At 47.9% G+C, this 22,729-nt stretch overlaps 1 protein-coding gene across 1 annotated transcript in view; it reads left to right on the plus strand.

The window, feature by feature from the left end:
- The window catches only part of LOC119389720 (bone morphogenetic protein 1), a 604,284-nt gene that overhangs the window by 374,738 nt on the left and 206,817 nt on the right, over nt 1–22,729 (plus strand). The window contains exons 2-3 of the mRNA XM_037657125.2: nt 5,841–5,958; nt 6,983–7,107. Of these exons, the coding sequence (XP_037513053.1) occupies nt 5,841–5,958; nt 6,983–7,107 (243 nt within the window). The remainder of the gene's footprint in view (nt 1–5,840; nt 5,959–6,982; nt 7,108–22,729) is intronic.

Here is a 22,729-nt window from a genome sequence, read left to right on the forward strand (position 1 = left end):
GACCCGAAGGTCGCGGGATAGAATCCCGCCCGCGGCGGCCGCATTTCGATGGAGGCGAAATGCCTGAGCCCCGTGTACTTTGCTTTAGGTGCACGTTAAAGAACCCCAGGTGGTAGAAATTTCCGGAGCCTTATACGGTGTCTCTCGTAATGATAGCGCGGCTTTTTGGACGTAAAACCCCCAAGAATTATTGTTGAAAAGAGCATGGCAGGAGCGCTCTTCCGCGTTTCGGTTTCGCCGGCTAAATTAGTCCAATGCCATTACTCTGCTAAAATTACCAGCGTCCACTTTTTACAAATATCAAAGCTGCAACGGACTCTTCGCATGAAGGCTTCCAATTCACGCATTTGATTCGACCGCCTTTCTCATCTAATTAAACATGCAATTAATTAACTTTACTTAATAGTGTAATTGATCTCTCTGGTCATATTAACGTGTCGGCCGCCACAGAAGAAGTCATTATGAAGGCAGCGCACATATCTCACATTTTCCTCATTTTTAGGATTTTCGCACACATTTCTTGAAACCCCCTGTATAGAATGACTGCCAGTTGGGCGTGTTGGCATACGTCCATGACGGCGAAGCGCTACAAAGAACAAATACTTTGGAAGAACACAGGAAGCGGCTTGTCGAGTGCTCTTCTAAAGTCTCCGTTCTTGGTAGCACTTCACCGTCATGAACCCCCTGTATAGCCCCGTGTATGAGCTCAGTGTATGCGCACAGCTCGATAATATAGTTAGCTCTATATATTCTTGCACCGCTTCAACTCCGGGCAAGACGAATCCACTTTATCGGGCAAAAGTTGAGACATCGCAGGCATCGCAATAAATGTCAATTATGTCGCAAAACGTAGGCCTACATCTGTTCGCCGGTGCTAATTGTGGGGCGGAGTGGTATTCAGCGCTTAGCTCCTATATATAGATATATGTATACAGTAAAACCTCGGTGATACTAATCTCGCGGGATCATCAAAAATATTCGTATCACCAGAAAGTATGGAAAATTAGCATGCAACAAAAGATATCAGGCGTACATCTTCATTTATTGTTTTTCAGTTTTCAGACGTCAAAGATTATACCTGCACTAGTAAATATACGGCCCGTGCGCGCGTGTGTAATTAATGAACCAGGTGTGTTGTGACCCGCGACAGCTAATAGCCCCTTCCAAATCTTAGTATGCGTTTCCGCATGACACTTGAGTACTGCGGCGAGAGTGACTTAAGGAGTGTTTTGACGCGATAGATGAAGGCCAAAAAATTTCAGAACCGCGGTCCTATGTTATTATTTTCTTATCGCGGTGGTGCTGGGGATGTTTTCAGAGAGATTTACGGCCGTGCTCGCTTAAGTGCGTCCGCAACAGTCGTGCATGTTGACTTAGTGAGGCCCAAAGTTGTGAGGCTTAGCTCCTTCGCCAAGACCATCCTCGTCTTCTTGCGGTCCTCGTCCACCTTTCATAGGATGATGTCTGATGCACGAGGACATGGCTTGCATCGACGTGGCAGGCACGTGTAAAGACAGTACAGCGACAGCAGCGCGCGTCGACGCGTTGAAAGAAAAAGAGCATGACGCCAACTGCATCTGTAATCTAAACGCGAAAGCACACGGAGGCATATTTGGGCCTCCAAGATTCGCACACACAATCTCGGGGGCTACGCCGCGTCACTGAAGGTTAATTCTGACGACTGTGTAAGAAAGTATTTTTCTTACACCGCGATTCTGACGAATTGGCGGCGCGGCGCGTATGCCCGCGCTTGCGTTCCCGCGCCCGCCCGTGCCTGGCGCGTCTTCCGCGACAGCGCGGACAGCACCTCTTCGTACCTTCGCGGTAGCGTAAGTTCGTATCAAACGTCGCGGGGTGAAAATGGGTTCGCAGCAACCTTACTCCATTACATTGCAGGCCAATGGGTCTTGGCAGGGACCAAAGAAAAATTCGCATCACCCCGAAATTCGCGAGAGCCGTGATCGTATCACCGAGGTTTCACTGTATATATAATATACTTTTCGCTGGCAGAGGAGACTAAACCGTGTATTGCGCGCTCGCAATGGTGCGAATTTGAGGGCCACGGTTCTGCTTGTTGCCACTTGTCGGTGCGAGTTGTGCATTACAGTATACTGCAAACCTAAAGTAATAGAGCGCGGCGCTGCGCGTGGCACGCGCTATGCGAAACGGCATGATCTCATCAGGCGTCCTCGCACGCGAGGTATTAACGCCGGGCTCCCCGGTCTCGATTAGCCGCCGAGCGCACGCTGATGAATAGTGACTGGGAAGGGGATGCAGTCGTCCGCCAGAGGCGAGTCACCCCTGCATGTGCGCGGAATGCGCGCGCGTGAATCAGTCTGATGTCCGTGGGGAAGGTTCTCCCGAAGAATGCTTCCGGAATTGGCTTTGGGCGTTCATGTGGCGACTCTCACAGGCGCGAAATGAGAACGACCTCGCGTACGCATTCAGCTGCTCGCGTGCTCGCGAGAATGCATGCACTGACAGGTGGCTTGTCCCTGCACTCGTTTCTGCAAAACGTGGTCTGGATGGCCTGTGACTAGCTACATTTCTATAGCAGTCGAGAGTAGTGATGCAGAACTATCGATGGTACTATCGATACTATCGATAGCTGAGTCACTATCGAACTATCGATGGTGAAAAATACTATCGATAGCGCTATCGATAGTAAAAATATTCGATGGTACTATCGATAGTATGAAATCAACAGCGTAGACTCACTGCAGAATAGACTTGGTTCCCCGTGCGCGTGGTACATAGTGGAGCCGGAGGAGCAGGCTGAAGGGCAAGAAAGTTGACATGCTTGTGTTCTTCACCAGAGTGCTTCGCTGACACATGATCTTAAAGTCAAACTGTTCAGCTGTAGCGGAAAGGAAGGCGTTACATGTGGTGGGACTGCGCGGCTTCAAATTCATATTGCATTATATTATTTCAAAATAAAAATTATCAAGAAGGTAATTGTAAGGTGTAATTGGTTGCTTTTAAATACGAATTTATCGATGGATATATTCCACAATTTTCACTGCGGAACTAATGAATTTCTCTGCCAAAAATTGCTCATGAATCAAGTGAAGCTAGTAGTAGGTTATCGCAAATATTTTGGCAATATGGCCGGCCAGCAACCGCATCATTATTCACACCACTATCGTTAGTATTGTGATGTGGTTGTGACGGCGAAGAATGCTGCAGCAAGGCTGGGAAATACGGAGCTCTTTATTTGGGCGAACTTGTGCCCAGAAAATAAAAACTCCAAATACAAGCGATACATGCTGCGCACTGATAGCGGCGAGAGCAGTCGTCAGCCGTTGAGTAATCTGATCATCGGTGGAACGCGTCGTCCTTTATACATCAGTCATCAAGCCATCCAGCGTTATCGCTGGTGCTCGCGTAAGCTCTCGAATATATAAATTGACTATTCGCGTCCGGTGCGTAACCTTAACATAATGATCTCAAACAATCCGGAAGCTTCTCAAACATTAGGGCGCGGTCAAGCGTTGCTAACATTCCTTGTGACTGAAACCCGAATACATCAAAACAAAGCAATAAACATTCGTGGCAGTACTATCGCTAGTAATCACTAGTTATATTAACGATGGTACTACCGATTGCACTATCGATAGTTTCTCGACAGTAGCACTATCGATAGTTTGTTTACACTATCGATAGTTTCAAAAAAACTATCGATGCTATCGTTAGTCAATTTACCGATAGTTCTGCATCACTAGTCGAGAGTAATCCACGTACACCAAGCACGGGCAGTGTGTCTCGCGATGATTCTTGCGCAGGGACTTCGATCTTTTTTTCCCCTTCCTGGCAATTAATTTTACGCACGGCTCACGTCTTCAAGTATTTGCGCACCATTAATGAAATGTATATGAGGAGAGGTTGGTGCCAATGTAGGGCGCCGGCTACTTCTCTTGTCTTGTATAATAGTTGCCGTCGCAAAGTAGTGGACAAGTACAAAACTCTACGGATAGGCAAGTGGAAGAACACAGACGCACTCAGTCGCAGTTCTTCAATACAAACGAGTGTCCACCTTATACTTTATATCATAACAGTGCACTAGACATATTGATTGGCCTACTGTCTGGAGAGGAATGAAAAAACAATACAGATGGTTCTTTTTCCAGTTATCTGAGGGAACTGGTGAAGCGCGGATGACAGCGTCCGGCGTGATTTGCTAAAGCGTTTTGTTTATGGTGTTTCATACGCATACCGGCTTGCTTAGCAGGGCTCTCGATAGATTCGTTTGAAGCCGTATGTTCCCGTCTTCTGCACTTGTGGACAAGATGCTGATATGTGCAGAAACGAAAAAAAAAAGTAATCAAAATGAAGGACCCATTAGACAACTTCCTTCTAGCTCACGGTGAAAGGAAGTTTTATAAAAAGGCTTTTAATTAAGCATTAACACCAGTGTCTTAATTGTAGTAAGTATACATATGGATGTCTGTTGACGACTGCAATAATACCGATCGCTGAGGATAAAGGTGTGTTTCTAAATTTCCTGTATTAGTACAGCCAGTTTAGCTTTATTTTTTTAGCGTCATTTTTACCCCAGTAAGGCGGCTGAATTCAAGTCTCTCCGTAAATGTTTTCCTTTCCCTATGTCGGATTTCTAAGATCTTTTTGGTGACAATGCGCGATCGACACACGGGTGACGGGACACCACGGAGAAGAATGATGTGCCGCGCATCGCACCCTGTAGTACAAGCCTTTCCTATTTGTTAATATAGTGTAACAAGGGTCGTCACGAGCTTCGTGTACTCGAATTCATTTCAGGATTGCACGAGTTGGCAAGCTAGCAACACTACCTATGCGAACGAACCACATCAGCATTGAATTTCCAGTCTTCCGACGTTTTTGTACATGGACCCCTGAGTGCACGAGAGTTCGTTTCTTTTTCTTGTTACGAACGTCACTCGTTCAGTACACATATAGCGCATGTTGGAACTTCAACTTGAATGGAACAAACGTGCGAATAATCTGTCATTTAGTTCGTCACAGAGAGAAATACAGCGGGGGTGGGTTTCACTGAGTACTGGTGAGGCTTTCCGTGTGGCACGCCTTGCAGGCGTGATGGTTGTGGTGAAAGATATGGACCAGGCTCTTGACCAGCCTTGTCTCTTCCTTATCTTCCTTGTCTCTTCCTCTTTGTGCATTGTAGACATACTCGCGGCATGCACTTTCGACACTTCAGTCGTGGCTCTACATCTGACTGCCAAGTGTTTACTGAAAGCTGTTCATTCGCTGTCGTGTACACTGAAAGCCACTTACTGCCTAACTCTTTACTGCAGAATGTTTTCTCTTCCTGTTGCGTTTACTGCCCTTATAATGCGCTCGTCACTGGCTTAAATGAATAGGTTTTTGGGACCCCACTGCTAAACAATTAAATATAACATGTCCTCCAGCTTCAGAAGAACTTGGGTCTGGCCTAGCTGGTGCTTACTGTTTGACATCCTGAGCGCACACAAAATACGAAGACAGTGGGAGGTCCCAATGTCATCGTCTTTTGTGTGCGCTCAATATGTCAAACAAACAATAACATGTTCTGTTGGGCTCGTATTAAGAAAAAAACGTCTCGCGATAAATGTATTCGTAAGAAGAATGTTTCAGCAAATCTTGATGCCGGACATACCGTTAAAAGAGCCGCCCTTCCAATCACAGAAACCACTTACGAAAGAGAAACTTTGTGAATTCAGCCCCCCCCCCCCCCCCCCCCCCCCCCATTGCCTAATCCGTCTATGTGCCTTTGAGCTTGGCCCCAACTAACAATCTTTTCGTGTCGTCATCACTTTCATGTGACGTGTCCGATGCTCAGTTTTTTTCCCTCTCTCTTTGTGCAGAGCTCGTGATGGGCGACATAGCCATGTCGCGGGAGACGTACCGACGGCGAAGCCGGCAGGCCAAGCTCGGGATCGGCTTCAACATTACGGACAGGGGCCCCAGGTTCCGCAGCAAACGGTGAGTGCCACACGCTTCCCCTCGCTCGCCCCCCGAGAGCGCTGCTGCATATAGGCCTCACGCCATGAGCTAAATAAATCGCAAACGGTCAGTCGAGGGAAGTTTGGCAAGTCTGTTTTGCTCTTTTCTAACTCGCTCGCTGTGGAGAGGTTGAGGTTTGTATCACCTCAGCTACTCGATTCATATGTGTTCTGCAGGATTTGGCAAGTCATTAATAATCTAATATAGTACCCCTAAACACTTAGAGGCAACCGTTGCAGTTTTTCATGAATGTAATTCGGTTGTTCGTTGCTCTCCTTTGTTTTTGTTTTTCTTCGTTCTGCAACGAAAGCTCTATTGTGTAAAATCTCTGCAAGCTAATGCTTCTCATGAGTATTCCTTTTATTAACTTGAAGTCGCTTCGATCGGCAGCACACTTTTTATGACCGATCATGCCATACAACCCGTATAGCTATTTATTTATTTATTTATTTATTTATTTATTTATTTATTTATTTATTTATTTATTTATTTATTTATTTATTTATAAAATATACTTTCAGGGCCCGAAGGCACCAAAAAAGAAGCGGCAAAAACAATAGTTACACGTGCGGTTTACGCACGTGTAACTATATGCTTACGTGAAGCCATTGACAAAACAAGGATAGAAATACGGCCTAGTTGTAACACATGATAAGGATTTTTAATCTATAAGCAACACAAGGAAGAAAGAGGGACACAATACGGACAGCGCACGTCTTGTGTCCCTACTTTTTCGTCCTTGTGTCCCTCATGCGCTAAATATTCTTGCCATTGACAAAAAGTATGATTTTGGGCGTTAAAATTTTAGCCATTAATGAAATCCGGTAAAGCGCGCCAGCGCCTCGTGCTGCAGGAACGGCCGAGTCTGCCCGGCTTTCCTGGGCGTCGGCCTGGTTCTCTCGACCAGCTTGGCAAAATGCGGGCCAATTGCGCTGAGTTTCGGAAATTGCGTTTGCGATGATGTAAACGATTTTATAGTACAGATATTTCTTCATACGCGCAGGCGGCGACATCGGCACCGGGAGCGCGCGGGCAAGAACCGCCGTCGAGTCCGCGCCGCCACTGCGAGGCCCGAGAGGCTCTGGGACCACGCCGTCATCCCATACGAGATTGAGTCCAACTTCAGCGGTAAGTGGAAATAACATCTTGAAATCAGCGCAAATTACGGCACGGTCAAAAGGAGATTGAAGGACGCACCACAGCGCTGGACGCGCCAGCTGTCAATTCTACAGTAGAAATAACATTTTTTTCTTGTTACTCGTTTTATCGACTGACGCTAGAGACTGTGTCCGTGACCATGCTGCTCGAACGATGACTTTTAAAACCCTCTCTGAGACACCGAGTTGTGCCACATACTTGCGGAGAACTAATTTGCGGGGGCTTCCACGAAATACAAAGAAAAGGCATTGCTGAATGCATCGCACGTAGAAGGTAGCCTTGAGGTGATGCTGAGTGCACATATTGTTGAAAGTTGCGTAATTAGTGTTATCGTGGGAACCATTTACATTGTGCCGCACTCAAGCCCTATGCCACAACTGAATTCAGTGTGAAGTTGGCGGAAGCATGGTTGACACCGGTGTTCCGGCAGCGTGCCAACAAAGAGTAACGGGTCGACCAACAGTTTTTAGTGGGCAATATGACCGGGGACAGTTTGTGCACAAAAGTTACCGCGTTGTCGTGGAGCCTCGATCGCAAGAAGTATCTGCATGCGAAACACTGCGTACGTGCTTGACCATGCTCACAAATTCGTGCACGGCCAATCTCCCCGAACAACGTCGACAGTGAGCTCGTATGAATACATGCTCTATGAGCGCGAGGGCTTTTGCTTGGTTTCCTGCGGAATTAGTGACCTTGACTTATGATCAGCTTTTGATAAGATCAACGTGTTTTTGTAGAATAACAATTGGTAATAACGTTTTCTAAGCTTAGAATACACGGAATCTGAGAGGGCCCCCAAACCACTCCGAGTTCAAAGACGAGATAGTGGCTTCTTTCTTGCCTTCACTACCTTTCCTGCAGTCGCTGTCTCCTCCTCGCCACTTATTTCTTTATGAAACACGTGGCCAATGTCAGCCTATCATAATTTCGCGCTTTTCGGCCACACGCTGTTATCTCCGCTTGCGCAGTTGAAAAAGCACGAAACGAAGTGAAATCAGTTGATGGCGCACGATAGTCACGCGAGACTAGGCAGAACGGGCGTTCGACTGGATGGGAAATCGGGGTAGAAGAATTTTCACAACTGATATCCCTGCTATATGGACCAATCGATAACTTATTTCCTCATGTCGTCACGTGAATGGACTACTGGCGTCACAAATTGCACCGAAAAGACTGGTAACGCCAGGAGAGAATAACGCGCGCTCTCTCCCTGTATTTTCAGAGGTTGTTTAGTGGCCCTTGAACCTTCACGCGCCGTAAAGATCTCGCGTGTCTCAAAGAAATATTGTTGTCGTCCGGCGACGAACACGCTCCGCAACTAATGTTGCGCGATAAGCGAAAGTGCCGTTAGCGGAGACAGTCCGAATACGAAAAATGCGAGCAGCTTGCACTAGAGACGCAAGGCTGAGTTACAGCGGAGCAAACAAATAAAAAATGGCAAAAAAAAATCAATTCGGTTAAACTTCAACGCCGGCAGTGGCGTTACTAAGTGAGGTGAGACAGAGCGTAGCGAGTCTACTGCGCCGTGTCACTTTCCGTGAACGTTGCAAGCGGTCTAGGAACTGTTACTCATTCGGTTTGAAGCGGCTGTAAACGCCGCTTTGTCACGCGATGGCGTAATTTTCCACTGCATCTGAAATTCAGCTGCGCTGAAATTTCGAGGACAAAACCGCGTTTCGGGTGATAAGAGGGAAAAACAGATAGTTTAACTGGTTTCAAAACTGGCTGACAGCGCCGTGCGAGGGAAAGTGGTAAAGGGAATGAAACGTGACACAAGGCGAGAATTCCATTCCAACCGACTCCATGAATACACTTACGTGATTGTTTGGGGTTCGGTGTGGCATTCAAGATTCCATAATTATTCCACATTAGTGACAGCGGTTCATCGAAATTATATGTATAAAAGCACAAGCGTAACAAGATACCTAGAAGAAGCAGGAAAGAGAGTGCCTTCCTGATTTCTTGTTGCGTTTTATTGTTATGCCTATGAACGATGCATCACCGACTAGCTTGCCAGCAAATGTAATCGAAATCCCAGCTTGTGACAGCAATGACTTTGTGGGGACGACCGGACGCCTTCTCCGTGAGTTCCCCTGAAGTCATAGAAAAGCGTTCACGACGATTCCTCCCAACGGATGAGAACATCCAAACCCATCTTCAACACTGTGGGTTTTAAGCGCGTTGTTCTGATAACTAAGGACTTGCGGAATGTGTGACCGACTCTGTAAGTTGTACGTCCATGCATCGCGTTTATGGGCAATGAATTCTTCTGTTTGTCTCTAGCGGAATTAATTATATCGTGGTTTTGGGACTTTAAACCCCAACAATTATTATTATTACATCTATTAGCGGATTAGATTATTTACCAAGTCAAAAGGAAACGCGCTGGGGCACTCCGCTAGAAACGTAGATGCGACGAAATCTGCAAATTTTCAATCATTAATCAGTCATTATTATCGGACATTGTAGGTAGAGGCATTCGTCCAGTAATGAACTTGGCTAGATGACTTTTATATTTCTTAAGGATGGAGTAGTGATGCAGAACTATCGATGGTACTATCGATACTATCGATAGCTGAGTCACTATCGAACTATCGATGGTGAAAAATACTATCGATAGCGCTATTGATAGTAAAAAATTCGATGGTACTATCGATAGTATGAAATCAACAGCGTGGACTCACTGCAGAATAAACTTGGTTCCCCGTGCGCGTGGTACATAGTTGAGCCGGAGGAGCAAGCTGAAGGGCAAGAAAGTTGGACATGCTTGCGTTCTTCACCAGAGTGCTTTGCTGACACATGATCATGAAGTCAAACTGTTCAGCTGTAGCGGAAAGGAAGCCTTTACATGTGGTGGGACTGCGCGGCTTCAAATTGATATTGCATTTTATGATTTCAAAATAAAAATTATCAAGAAGTTAATTGTAAGGTGTAATTGGTTGCATTTGGATACGAATTTATTGATGGATATATTCCACCATTTTCACTGCGGAACTAATGAATTTATCTGCCATAAATTGCTCATGAATCAAGTGAAACTGGTAGTAGACTATCGCAAATATTTTGGCAATATGGCCGGCCAGCAACCGCATCATTATTCACAGCACTATCGTTAGTATTGTCATGTGGTTGTGACAGCGAAGAATGCTGCAGCAAGGCTGGGAAATACGGAGCTCCTTATTTGGGCGAACTTGTGCCCAGAAAATCAAAACTCCAAATACAAGCGATACATGCTGCGCACTGATAGCGGCGGGGGCAGTCGTCAGCCGTTGAGTAATCTGATCATCGGTGGAACGCGTCGTCCTTTATGCATCAGTGATCAAGCCTTCCAGCGTTATCGCTGGTGCTCGCGTAAGCTCTCGAATAAACTTTACTAGTCGCGTCCGGCGCGTAATCTTAACAGAATGATCTCAAACAATTGTGAAGCTTCTCAAACATTACGGCGCGGTCTGCGTCAAACGTTGCTAACAGTCTTCGTAGGTGAAACCCGAATACGTGAAAACAAAGCAATAAACACGCGTGGCAGTAATATCGCTATAGTAATATTAACGACGGTACTACCGATTGCACTATATCGATAGTTTGTCGACAGTAACACTATCGATAGTTTGTTTACACTATCGATAGTTTCCAAAAAACTATCGATACTATCGATAGTCAATTTACCGACAGTTCTGCATCACTAGGATGGAGTCAAAAGTAAGCTTGCTTAATAAGCTTCGGTCACGATAAACTCTAATATAAAGGCCGATTCCTCGGTAGGTCTGGAAGTTCGGCAATCTTTTTTTTTTATCTTTTTTCATGCTGATCAAGGCACTTATGAGCAGCTGATGCCGTATTCACACAAGAAAAAAGGATCTTACGTTATCATTGTTCGTAAGCGAATATTTTAGACAATCGTGATGCTTGACATATTATCAGCGAAGGCTGCCGAGCTTAATAGGCGGCCGTAATAGGCGGCCATAATAGGCGGCCGAGCTTAAACAAGTTGTTTAAGCTCGGAGTAAGGCCGGAGTCGTGACAGAAAACTCGGCGGGTATACGCCACAGAAAGCGGGTATGTGCCAAGCAGCTCCTAGCATAGCATAACTATGCATAGTGTAGTATAGTATAGCGAGGGGAAAAGGAAGTTAGGGTGAGCAGCAGTGATAGGAAGGCGAGGAGAAAGGAGAGGAGGAGGGGAGAAGGTAAAGCATCGCGTAGCCTTGTATAGTATAGTTTAGCAATGGAATGGGAGAGGGAAGTGAGAATGAGGAGGAGGGAAAGGAGGAGCTTATATAGAAAGAGATAAAGAAAGAAATGTGAAATAAAGAAGAAGAAGATGATGATGAAGAAAGAATTCAATCTGCATTCGCCAGGGGGTAGCGCTTGCTTGCCAGATCCACTGTTTACTCAGATTTCACTGGCGTGGAACTGTTTTAATGTTTTTCATACCTCACGCTGACGTGTTTCTTACACTGAAGCTGTATGTGCATTCGTGCGCCCATTAGAACTAGAGCTGTCGAGCAGGTACTATTGGCAGGCTATATTGACCAAAAAGAGCGTACACTCTCGCGGTGTCTAGAAATAACCGCGCTAAAAGTGTAGGCTAACATTACTGCGTAGGAGCACGGTATCTTCAATAAGGTGTCGACATATTCAGTAGTATATATTTCTGCGAACGTAGTTTCCCTCGCAGCCTTGTCAAAGAAAATTGAGCTGCCACTTGTGTTCATCTCCGGCACAGAGATACATCGTGCCCGCACGCTGCATAGACGCATGCCTACACACAAAGTAATGCACTCGGGCGCAATCGGAACTTTGGGACGCCCGGTGGGGCGAGCTATAAACCCGTCTCCGTGCGGAATGACGGCCACCGGGCCGGCTGGGCCGACCGTTAATTAAAATTGATCGCGTCGCCGTACCGATGATCCCGTCTCGTGCGAATGCCAAGGCGTCCCCGCCACCATTCATGAGCCGGCTCGAAGAAGCGTGCTCCTCGCGGACGTCGATTCTTAATTCGCAGTGGAGTGGAGGCCCAGCTGCCCGAACAGAGACGGCCGTATGGGCGCGGCCGGCAGTGCCGAAAGCCACGCGCGCCTGCTCCATTCCCTGTTGATATAGTTGCGTGCACCGCTATACTACATAGCGAGTATGCGCGCATCCTCCACCCTTGCGTGGCAGTGGAGTTCCATTTCCTTTTTTGGAGGGCACGCCTCTCGTTACTTAGCATGTCGTGGGCCACTTCTACTTGCACAACAGAAGCCGAGGATTAAAAAAAACAACACCGAGCTGCTGCCATATTGCTCATTTGAGCTTTTTGTTCTCGCATGTCGGCGTTGTGCAAACTGCGCGATCGCTTCCTGTCTTGCCTCCAAACAGCTCTAACCTCTCCTATAACCTGCTACTAATAAATACAAAGCCATGCGCCCCCACCATAGCTGTTTACTAACTGTATCTAGGCATATACGTTTGTACGGGCTACCTTTTTCATATTTTTTACTCATCTTGCTTTTCTTTTTCGCTTGTCCTTTTGGGGACGTCCTTTGTCTCATGTCGTACAGGGGGCAAAGTGTAGCTTAGTTCCCTGATTCACGATGTGTCGTTTATTAATACTTCGGTAAAGTTAAGACCGGTGTGTAGACGACGGCCGACACACTCCTGAGGAACGTATGGAACAACACGGAGTGATGTATGGAGTTGGAACGACTTCAGCGCTGCGCTAACATACGGCGATGTGGCGGCATCGCGGAGGCGGCATCAACGCTGCACAAAACTGCCACCCGGACGACAGCACAAAAGGCGTGCAAAGCAAGAAAATTAGGCAAGGAGGAATGTTACGAGAGACGAGAAATATTGCGGCGGCGGCGGCGGCGGCCCACTCTGTTCGCGGGAGATAAGCGGATGACATGTCCTCCTCGGTGTCGGAGCGCGCCACAAATGACGCACAGACGAAAAGTAGGTGAGACCGTCTGCAGCAATGTCGCGAAGGCAAAGCAAAATAAGGAAAGAAAGCAAAGGAAGCAGAGCCTGCAGGAGGGTCGTTGGGAGACGTGTGGCTCGGACAACGTCTGCAGTCTTCGCGGGAAGGGGCTGCCCGAACAGGGAGGAAGGAAGGGCTCTGTCGTCGCCACCGCTTGAACTGTCCGTCGCCCACCGCTGGGAGAGGACGAAAATGAGCACCACCGTCCTGTGCGGTTGCTGCCGGTCGGCGCAGATAAGGAGCAGCAGCCGGAAGGGTGTAGCGGGAGAAGGGTGTATATACGGCGAGGTGTCGGTAATGAGAGCGCCAGCACGCGGCGGTTCTGCGGTGGCCGAAAGAATTTACAGCCGCCCGAGTATAGTGTCTAGCGCGCGCTCGCGGTTTCGGGGTAACAAGATTAGGGCCTTGGAATTTCCGTTCTTTTTTTTTTCTCTTAGCGTTCTTTGGTCTATTTTACATCTTCGTTCCTTGTCGTTCGAGCTCGATCGATGTGACTGCGGAGGCGAGAGGAGCGTGGTAACGAGACATTCAGCGGCTGGGAGCGTGAATAGGAAAGGGCGATGAAAGGCTCGCACTTCATTCGTCTAAAGAAGAGGAGCGTGCGAGGAACGGCCACCGTGCAATTTATTAAGCGACGCCCGAGAGTCCCGCGATATTTTGCTCGAGATCGAAATGCCTGCTGGCTGCACTGTTGCACAATCTTGGTGCTCTGATTGGGCAACAACGTTGATGCCAAGAAATTTCACGCCGTCACAAGATTTCCACTCTTGCTTTCGAAACTTTTTTAACGCTTTCTGTTATATAAGTGTAACACTGGAGATATACCGAACGCACGGCGTTTTTCCTCATTCGTATGTTCAAAGTGAGAGATATTGGTCTGCGGAGGAATTTCTTTCGCATGCGCATACATCGTAGCATGCAAACCGTCCGCTCTGTGTACCTTTTGTGTATATGTACCGCAGCTATGAATGATGCATTTTGATTCGTGAAAAAATTGACACGAACAGTGCGGTAGAAATGATCTCTACCAAAAGTCTGTTTTAATGACATGTGATACGAGACGCTAGAATATAACGAAGTGTCTGCTGTATCAAATGTCCGGAGTAACCCCAAACTTCCAGTAATGTCAATATCCCGTTCCTCTGAGGTCTCGAAAAGGTATATTATGAGTCTTGAATGATCGATCGTATACTCGAAAACTTGAACAAGTTTGAGATGCGTTGCGTTGCGTTACCATATAATGCGAAAGAATACTATATCCGCGTCTATGGATGGATGGATGGATGGTGGAACTTTATTAAATATAGTCCTGAGAGACGCGACTAGCGCGCAGTGGGCTTCTCCCACGTTGGGACGGGAAGGCTTAGCCTGACCGCCGCATCGTGGGCTCTCTGGATGGCCCGAAGCTGATCCCCCTTGTTGGGGCTTCTGATGGCGGAGCTCCACTTGGCTGGGTCGGCTTGTTCACTGCCCAGTAACGAGGGGCATCGCCAGAGCATATGCTCTAAGTTAGCTATTTCTCCACAAAGGGGACACGAGCTGCTAGTGTAAGTATCCGGGTAAATTTTGTGAAATAAGGCCAGATTTGGATATAAATGAGTCTGCAAGAGTCTAAGCGTCATGGCCTGGGCTCTGTGTAGTTTTCTGTGAGGAGGGGGGTAGACCCTCCTGCCTAGGTAGAAGTGCTGCGTAATTTCATTGTATGTGGTGGGCTGATCTCTATTGTCCAACGTTGTGGGCTGGGGAGAACCTCCGTGGGCGCAGAACGTCATACCTCGTGCCTTGGAGTGGGCCAGCTCGTTGAGGTTGGTGGGGCCTCCTTCAAAATGACCCATGTGAGCAGGGAACCACGTTAAGATGTGGTTAGAGATGTCTTTTTCACCGAGAATACAGCGTGCCTCCTTGGCGATTGCGCCGACGGCGAAGGCACGGACGGCTGCCCGTGAGTCGCTGTATACGTTCGCGCGCTTCTCGTCGAGGAGAGCGACGGCAATGGCCACCTGCTCGGCAGCGCTCGAGGAGGAACATTCAATCGCTGCGGCGTTGATGACCGAACCAGCTTGGTCGACCGAGACCACTGCGTATTTGTTGCTGTTCCCGTACCTGGCCGCGTCGACAAAACAGCTCTCCCCAGGGACCTCTGCTACACTGCGGAGGATCGCCGCTGCCCTGGTCCGTCTTCTTCCCGTGTTTCGCAGCGGGTGCATATTGCGCGGAATGGGGGAAACGATGATTTGTTCACGTTGTCTTCTTGGCAATCCCTGGTAATTGTCGTCCACTGTGGCCGACGGGATACCCATGGCCATCAGGAGTCGCCTCCCAGCCTTCGTGCCCGAGAGTCTGATGACCTGTGCCCTCTCCTGTGCCTCCGCAATCTCCTCGAGCGTATTGTGCATTCCCAGCTGTAGGAGTCGTTCCGTCTGCGTGTAGTTCGGGATACCAAGAGCGCTCTTGATGCCTCTCCGCATCATGGCGTTTAATTTATCCCGCTCAGCCCTCCTCCAGACATGCATGGCCGCGACGTAGGTAAAGTGGCACAGTAAGAACGCGTGGATAAGCCTGACCAGGTTGTCTTCTGCAAGACCACTGCGTCTGTTGGCGACCCTCCTGATAAGGCCGATGGTGCTGTCAGTCTTTTTTGCGAGCCGGAGGATCGTTTGGCTATTGGTGCCCGACGACTCCACGATCATACCGAGGATGCGGATCGACGCGACCCTAGGGATTATGTCCCCACTCTTCGTATGCAGGTTGGTGTCACTCTCTGCCAGGGGCTTCCAGTCTTTTGGCTTGCGTCCCCGCCTGCTGGGTCTATACAAAAGCAGCTCTGATTTACTCGGTGAGCACCTGAGGCCTGTGTCCTGCAGAAAGGACTCTGTGTAGTCGATGGCTTCCTGGAGGGCAGATTCAATGTGCCCATCGCTGCCTCCAGCACACCAGATCGTTATGTCGTCCGCGTAAACAGTATGTCCGATGCCTTGAATCTTGCCCAGACCCTCCGATAGACCAACCATGGCGATATTGAACAATAGTGGTGAAATCACGGACCCTTGCGGGGTGCCCCTATTGCTCAGTGCCATTTTGTCCGCGTCTCTGGACTCTCGCCAGGTTTACCTTGAAGCGTGTGTACCGTGTAGTTCATAACCCCGAGGTTTTAAGGCTCGCGGGCTTAGCTACATTTTAGAAACTATATGCGCTGATCCCGCATCGTCGGCGCACCAGTCGGGACAGAGCTTTCGTAGAAATCCGGCGCGCGAGATATTCTTGTATCTTCGAGAGAAGTGGTGCTACGCATGGCAGAGGCATATACATCTATAAAGTGTGCGGTGTATGATTGGCGGCTTGCGGTATTAGGTCGGCTTATATGGTTATATCAATTAAGGAGCCTCATAGGCTTGCTCTCATGACTCCATACCGCGGCTGCAGGCGAAGATGTCGTATCGATGCATTGTCTGACGAAAAGATTGCTGCATATGGCTTGGCAGGACAGCAAAGATGAGGCTCCGGTAGGCACTGTTTGTTTGCCGTATAAGAAACTATATACTAGATTTACTGTACATCGGCGACGCGGTTGTGTGAATCGGACTGAGTTATACTATGAGGACTGTAAAGTAAAGCGCCGAGGGACTACGTGTTCCATCTGAGCTATGGTACGGCATAAATCTATTTCTAGCCATTAAAAAAAACACATTGATGAGACCGAAGCAATTCTAACCAATGTCAAACTTAACGGGGCTTATGGTACGTAAGGGCCGTCTTGAGCTACGCTCTCGTGCGGTCTGTTCGTTCGTGTGCCGAATTAGATGATGTGAATGCGGCTTGTGCCCGTAACGCTCGACACGGACACAAGAGTGGAGTCAAGACACCACAAACTCCGCCCGTGTTCGTGTTTGCACGCCCAATCTTTTAACATGAATACGTACCAACTAGCTCAGCTCTCTGTTATTCTAAACGACTGGAATAAACTTCGCCATTAGAAATACCGCTTGGGCGCTCTTTGGCCAGACCTGGCGCTTGCGTCATTCAACGCCGTAAATCACTACCGTCGTCGCGTGGTCTGTTTTCGGACGCGTGGCTAATAGTTCTTTGCTCCTACAAGAACCCCGCAGTCTCCCGTTCGATTTGTGCTTTCGCCGCACTGCGCACAATTAGTGCGGCAGAGCGCAGGCGCGGGGGCGGGGGCACGTCGTCTACGACGGACCCGAGCACGGGCGCGCCGCCCCTTCACGCGAGTCCTCGAGTTGAAGTCGGGCGTGCCAAACAGGGCTCTGCGTTGCTACGTGCTCCGAGGCGACTCGAGCTTCGCCGTAATAAGTTTCAGGGCAGCGAACGCTTCGCAGAGAGCACGCGGCACGGCCCTTTTCATCGGGCTTCTTGAACTTCCCCGCCTTCTTGTCTCGTTTTTTCGCTCACCTGCTTCTTCCCCCACGGCCTTCTGCAGATTGTCGTTACCGCTCGCGTTAAGGGTGGCACGAATGAGGTTCAAGTGCTGACCATACCCGAATTCGAGAGCGTCATGCCTCCCGCTAGCCTCTTTTTGTTGTTGTTTCCTTTACACCCTCATTTCCGGAGCTGTTGAGCTTACATTGTTATATCTTTACAAGCCAGCATGGACAGAGCCCACTTTTAATCCCTATGGTTTCCTTGCTTACCTTATCGCATCTTCTACCACTGCTTCTAAGTTGCTGTTGTATGTATCAGACCAAAAATAAACATTCCCACATTTTTACAAGCCGACACCACCATCTTATTACGAAACACACCATACTCAGGTAGACATGGATTGACTTGCACAAGCGGTAACTCTTTGACAGGCACTTACATCTAAGCACACGTGCGTGTTTTTGCGTTACTTCACCGTCGAAATGGAACCGGGGCCGCCAACAAACCCGCAACCTCGAGCTCAGCAGCGCAGCTTTATAGGGGCTAAAATACAGCCACGACTATTCATGTTGCTCCCAACTTCCCATTTTCGCACTGCACAAATAATAACTATATGGTTTGCCGTTCCCAAAGAGCTCTTCGCGCAACTTTCAGAGTTGTAGTCCATATCACGGCTCTTCAAGGCTGCATTTCCATATGAGCCTGCTCGCCCTTACAGAAACGACGTCGACACGGTCGAATAACACGCTAAATTATTCGAACGAAAGAACGTCAGGGCGATAGTCTCGCGTTGTTTCAACCCCCATGAGCACTCCACAAAGAGCTCACGCCGTTCTATGCGCCACCGAGAACGTGATCTACAGGTGTACAGATGTCGACCTTATATGCAGTCAGCAATGCACAGTACTCGAAGAACGCGAGAAAAGCAACGGAGGTATATGATACGCAGTTGCTTTGCGTCGATACCATTGAATGTGTATGTTAAGCTTCCGCTCTATTCCTGCACGTGGAACAACTGCCGTATACACAGTCAAAAGCGCGATAACCCCGCGCGTGTCTCGCATGGCTACTCCCGTTTCTTTCGTGGCGCTCTGCGAGTAACAACCTCTCTCCGTGGACACACTGTGCGTGGGCACGCTTGTGCGCTTCTCTATGTGCGCTTTATGCGGCGAACCCTTCGTGCCTCGAGGAACAGAGTGGGCCGGTAGTAAACGTGGCATCTTTAATCCGGATTACGGTCACTTTGAAAGACTGACATAGCTTAAAGAATGCTATGCTATAAAAGCAGCTGGGTCCGTCTCCTTGACATATGCTATACAGTTAAAACTCGATCGAACGAAACCCGATTTCACGAACTTCCCGATCTAACGAACAAATTTCCATTCCGCGGACGCTACCCATGGGGTTCAGTGTTGTCAACACAAATTAACGAAGCTATCGTAGCAGTAAACCAGATTTAATGAGGTCTTTCCGGAAATACATTAGCGAAAATGCAGTCATTTCTTTCTAATTTTCATGTATATACGGGTTTTTTCCTTCGGGCGTGCGCCGCAACATTATCATGTTAAAACATCTAGCCGCAGTAGTCACGACCCTAGCTTTTCTTTGACGAGGCTACACGCTGCGACTATGCAAGTAACAACGGGTTCAACAGTCGGTAGCGCTTTTACGTATCAAATGGCGCTACTGGAGATTCCTTTTCCTTGCAAATGCTCCCACAGGAATCCGGTGGTTGCTTTCGTTATTTAATGGTTTATGCGACAGATGACACTGATCGTCTCCTCGCAATTTTCTAGCTCGGCCTGATCACGCAACCACGACACTCGTTCTCCTCGTCTTTGCATATCGGCAGCGCGTCATAGCTTCACGAGACCGTCTACCTCGCGATACTGCACGGACATGGGAGGCTCCATATCTCGTCTGCGCTCGCGGACTTTTGAGACGCGCAGGCTTGCGTTAGTGCAAAATAAAATGTTGCGGTAGTTTTTTGGTGCCGCTATATTACAATCTTAGATTTTTAAGGGCGGAAAAATTTCTTTCTCTATATTACAAACTTCCCGATTTAACGAAATAAATCGAACACGCTCATGACTTCGTTAAATCAAGTTTGCAACTGTAGTTTGTCTGCCGAAACTTCGTTATGTATGCTTATGTGCATGTGTATGTGTATGCGTATTCCGCAGTGTATGTGTATTCGCAGCGTGTATTCGCATTGCATGTGTATTCCGCACCGGAAACAATCAGCTCCCGTTTCCTCTTTTTCTCATTCTGTGGCTATACCAGGGCATTACGTGAAAGTGCTTCCAAAGTTAACGAGGAGAAAAGTTTTTGTGGGTTGGTAAAAAAGTATATATATATATATATATTATATAACACCGTAGCTCTTCTAGATTTGCGTGGAGAAAGTCGCCACTTCGAAGGAAACTTCAATATGTTCGTAAATGCGCATGCTCCGCCATAGCCAATCGCAACAAGGTGATGTGTGTCTTCCGCTCTAGCTAGAAATCGCTCTCATAAAAGTACGACGGCCGTTCGAACTGGCCTATACAGAAAAATAACATTGCTCGCGGCCACTTTGGGTCACGTGGCCTACAGTATACAAGCCAACAAAGTACGACAGAGACATCTCCAATAATATGGCTGCAACCATTCAGAAGTCATATCCATGGGCTCCTGCGCAGAAATAGTGAAACGTCAAGAAGAGAAGGCCAAGTATAAAGGACTACCACTGCATTGATTGCGAAAGCCCGCGAAGGAAGTCACATAAACAGCAGGAATGGTGATGCTTGCATATATTGGGCTCGCACAGCAGGCCCCACACTTCTGTTTGAGGATGACAACGGCAGGAATATAATGGTAACCATTAGCCACTGGAAGCTCGGCGCAGGCCACTGCGAAAAGCCTCCGATCACTAGAATATACGTAGAAAGCCTTGTGCAGAGCGCATGGTATGCAGTACGATAAGCATAAAGTAGTGGAGGGACGCACATAAAACCGATTACACAACAAAGCCTACTGCAGAAGAAACAGGCTGTGAAGCACGGTTGAGGGCATCGTTTCCTTGCAGTTTAGGCGATCATTCTTTATGCTCGAAGCGCAGGCGGCGCTTTCCTCTTGTCTGAGTGCATCGCAATACAAAACTATGTTTGAGTGAAACGGGGTAGTTGCAGTTCCAGGAATAAGATGATAGAGCCCTGAGAATCGTGAAGTACGATAGAAAACTGTAGGCTCTGTCTTGAGTCTATTGTACGGAACTTTGTTCGTTCTTTAAAAATGATTGAGGCTGCGTGCACTTACTCAATAAGGACAATTATGCGTAGTATTAAGACGATATCGCTGATGGCATTGGCAAGGTGAAAAAAAACCAAAAAACTTCCGCATGACCATTATTTCAAGCACACTAGTTAACGCCCCCCGCATTCGGTTGTGAGAATAGTTGCATAGTGACAATTCCTTGCCATAGGCGCGCACTCACGCCTAAAGAAGCATCAATACTGAAGCACGAAAGCATCTTATGCTACAGTTGTTCGTAAGAGAATCTTTAAGTAAACCTTGATGTGGAGCATACCATTAACGAAACCGGCTGGGCATGGAAAAGAGCACTTACAAACGATTTTTTTTTTCGAATTTGGCTTCATATGTCGGGCTGAGCACAAGCCATCGTTGAAAAAAATAACACCACCATTCATACTAACGAATTGCGTCACATCTACAATGGGTTTCAAACCCTTCAAGGTCGTCTCCCGGTGCAGCAGCGCTATGATTCCCCATAGCCGATGTTTTCCCAGTGAGGGGGCGCGTTTTTTTCAAGAAGAAACGTAGGTTTATTTACATAGCTACAAATGAGAGAGCGAACGAATGAATGAGTCAACTCAACACAACAAAAGTCTTCAGCTTTTATAGCCCCAAGTCTGCCAACACTGACGCACTCTAAAACTGGTGTGAGTAGCTGCTGCCAATCCGGTGTCTCGCCGTCTCGGGGCCCCACCTACGAGAGAGGGTGAAGGAACCACACAATACATCTGGTGAGGGCCTGGTCAAGGACGACGTCCAATCGGGCAACAAGCTCACCGCACCTTTCAGCTCTCGGGTCCCAAACTCGGAGCGACCTTATCACGGGAACTCCCGGCGAGGAAGGAAAGTCCGAGAAAGGAGTGGGCATGGAATTCGGAGGACTGGGAGACAGTCCACTCCAGCACGTGCAAACTTTCTTGTCTGCGTTCGAGCAAAAGAATGCAGTGGTTTGCTCAGAACCTCTCCAGAGATGTCATTTCACGCTGAAAACTCCGAGACAAAAGGGGTCTCCGTGAATTCCCCGTTGTTTTGCTGGGAATCTGTCCACGGCGGCATTGCCGGCTTGCGCGGCATAGGCCCCTTCCAGGAAGACGCGTCGCTCCGTGCCTCCGTCTAAGCGCCGATACGGGGTGGAGACATCGTTCCGGCAGACAGGTGCACGCACAATGGCGTCTGCCACGATGAGTTCCAGGGCCAAACGTAACAACATATACATATATATATATATATATATATATATATATATATATATATATATATATATATATATATATATATATATATATATATATATATATATATATATAACGGCCGACAGAGTGCGGGAGGTCTGCCCTCCCACTCGCGAACAAGCTGATACGCCACTGGAATATAAGGAATAAAGTAAGTGCTACAGTAAGTAAATAGGTGTTCGTGTTACGGTGTATGCATGCAGTGCTTAGATAGGGATTTGCAATAATGCTCACGTTTTTTCGGAATGCTTCTGCTCGTGCGTTCACCGCAGCCCTATTAGCGTAACGATAAGTGCATTAATAAACGAGATCCCCACTATACATACTTAGTATCTCTCCATCATCGTTACCCACGATGCCCCTTTTTTTTTATTCTTTACTGCTTTGAGCGGCGCAGGCTTTCACTATAACAGTACGGCAGGCTCTATCGTCGCTCCAATCTGGGTCACACGTGCCGAAGTGCGTTTAATATGAAACCCAGAAATACGGCAGTCTCCTTAAATATTCGGGATAGTAAATATCAAGCCCCCAGCCCTCATAAAAAAAAATAGACTCAATAAGTAGAGCTCTGCTAGATGTCACTGAGAACTCGATCAAGGCACGCGCCTCTCATAAAAAGGGGGAAAAGGAAGTCCGCGCCCCGAGTGCGCGAGAGGAGTTTATGCCGGCGCGCCGCTGCTGCCGAAACTGAAGCCCATAGCCTGGACCCCTGTCGCCGCTCTCTC

The sequence above is a fragment of the Rhipicephalus sanguineus genome, chromosome 1 (genome assembly GCF_013339695.2).
Source record: "Rhipicephalus sanguineus isolate Rsan-2018 chromosome 1, BIME_Rsan_1.4, whole genome shotgun sequence".
Classification (NCBI taxonomy): domain Eukaryota; kingdom Metazoa; phylum Arthropoda; class Arachnida; order Ixodida; family Ixodidae; genus Rhipicephalus; species Rhipicephalus sanguineus.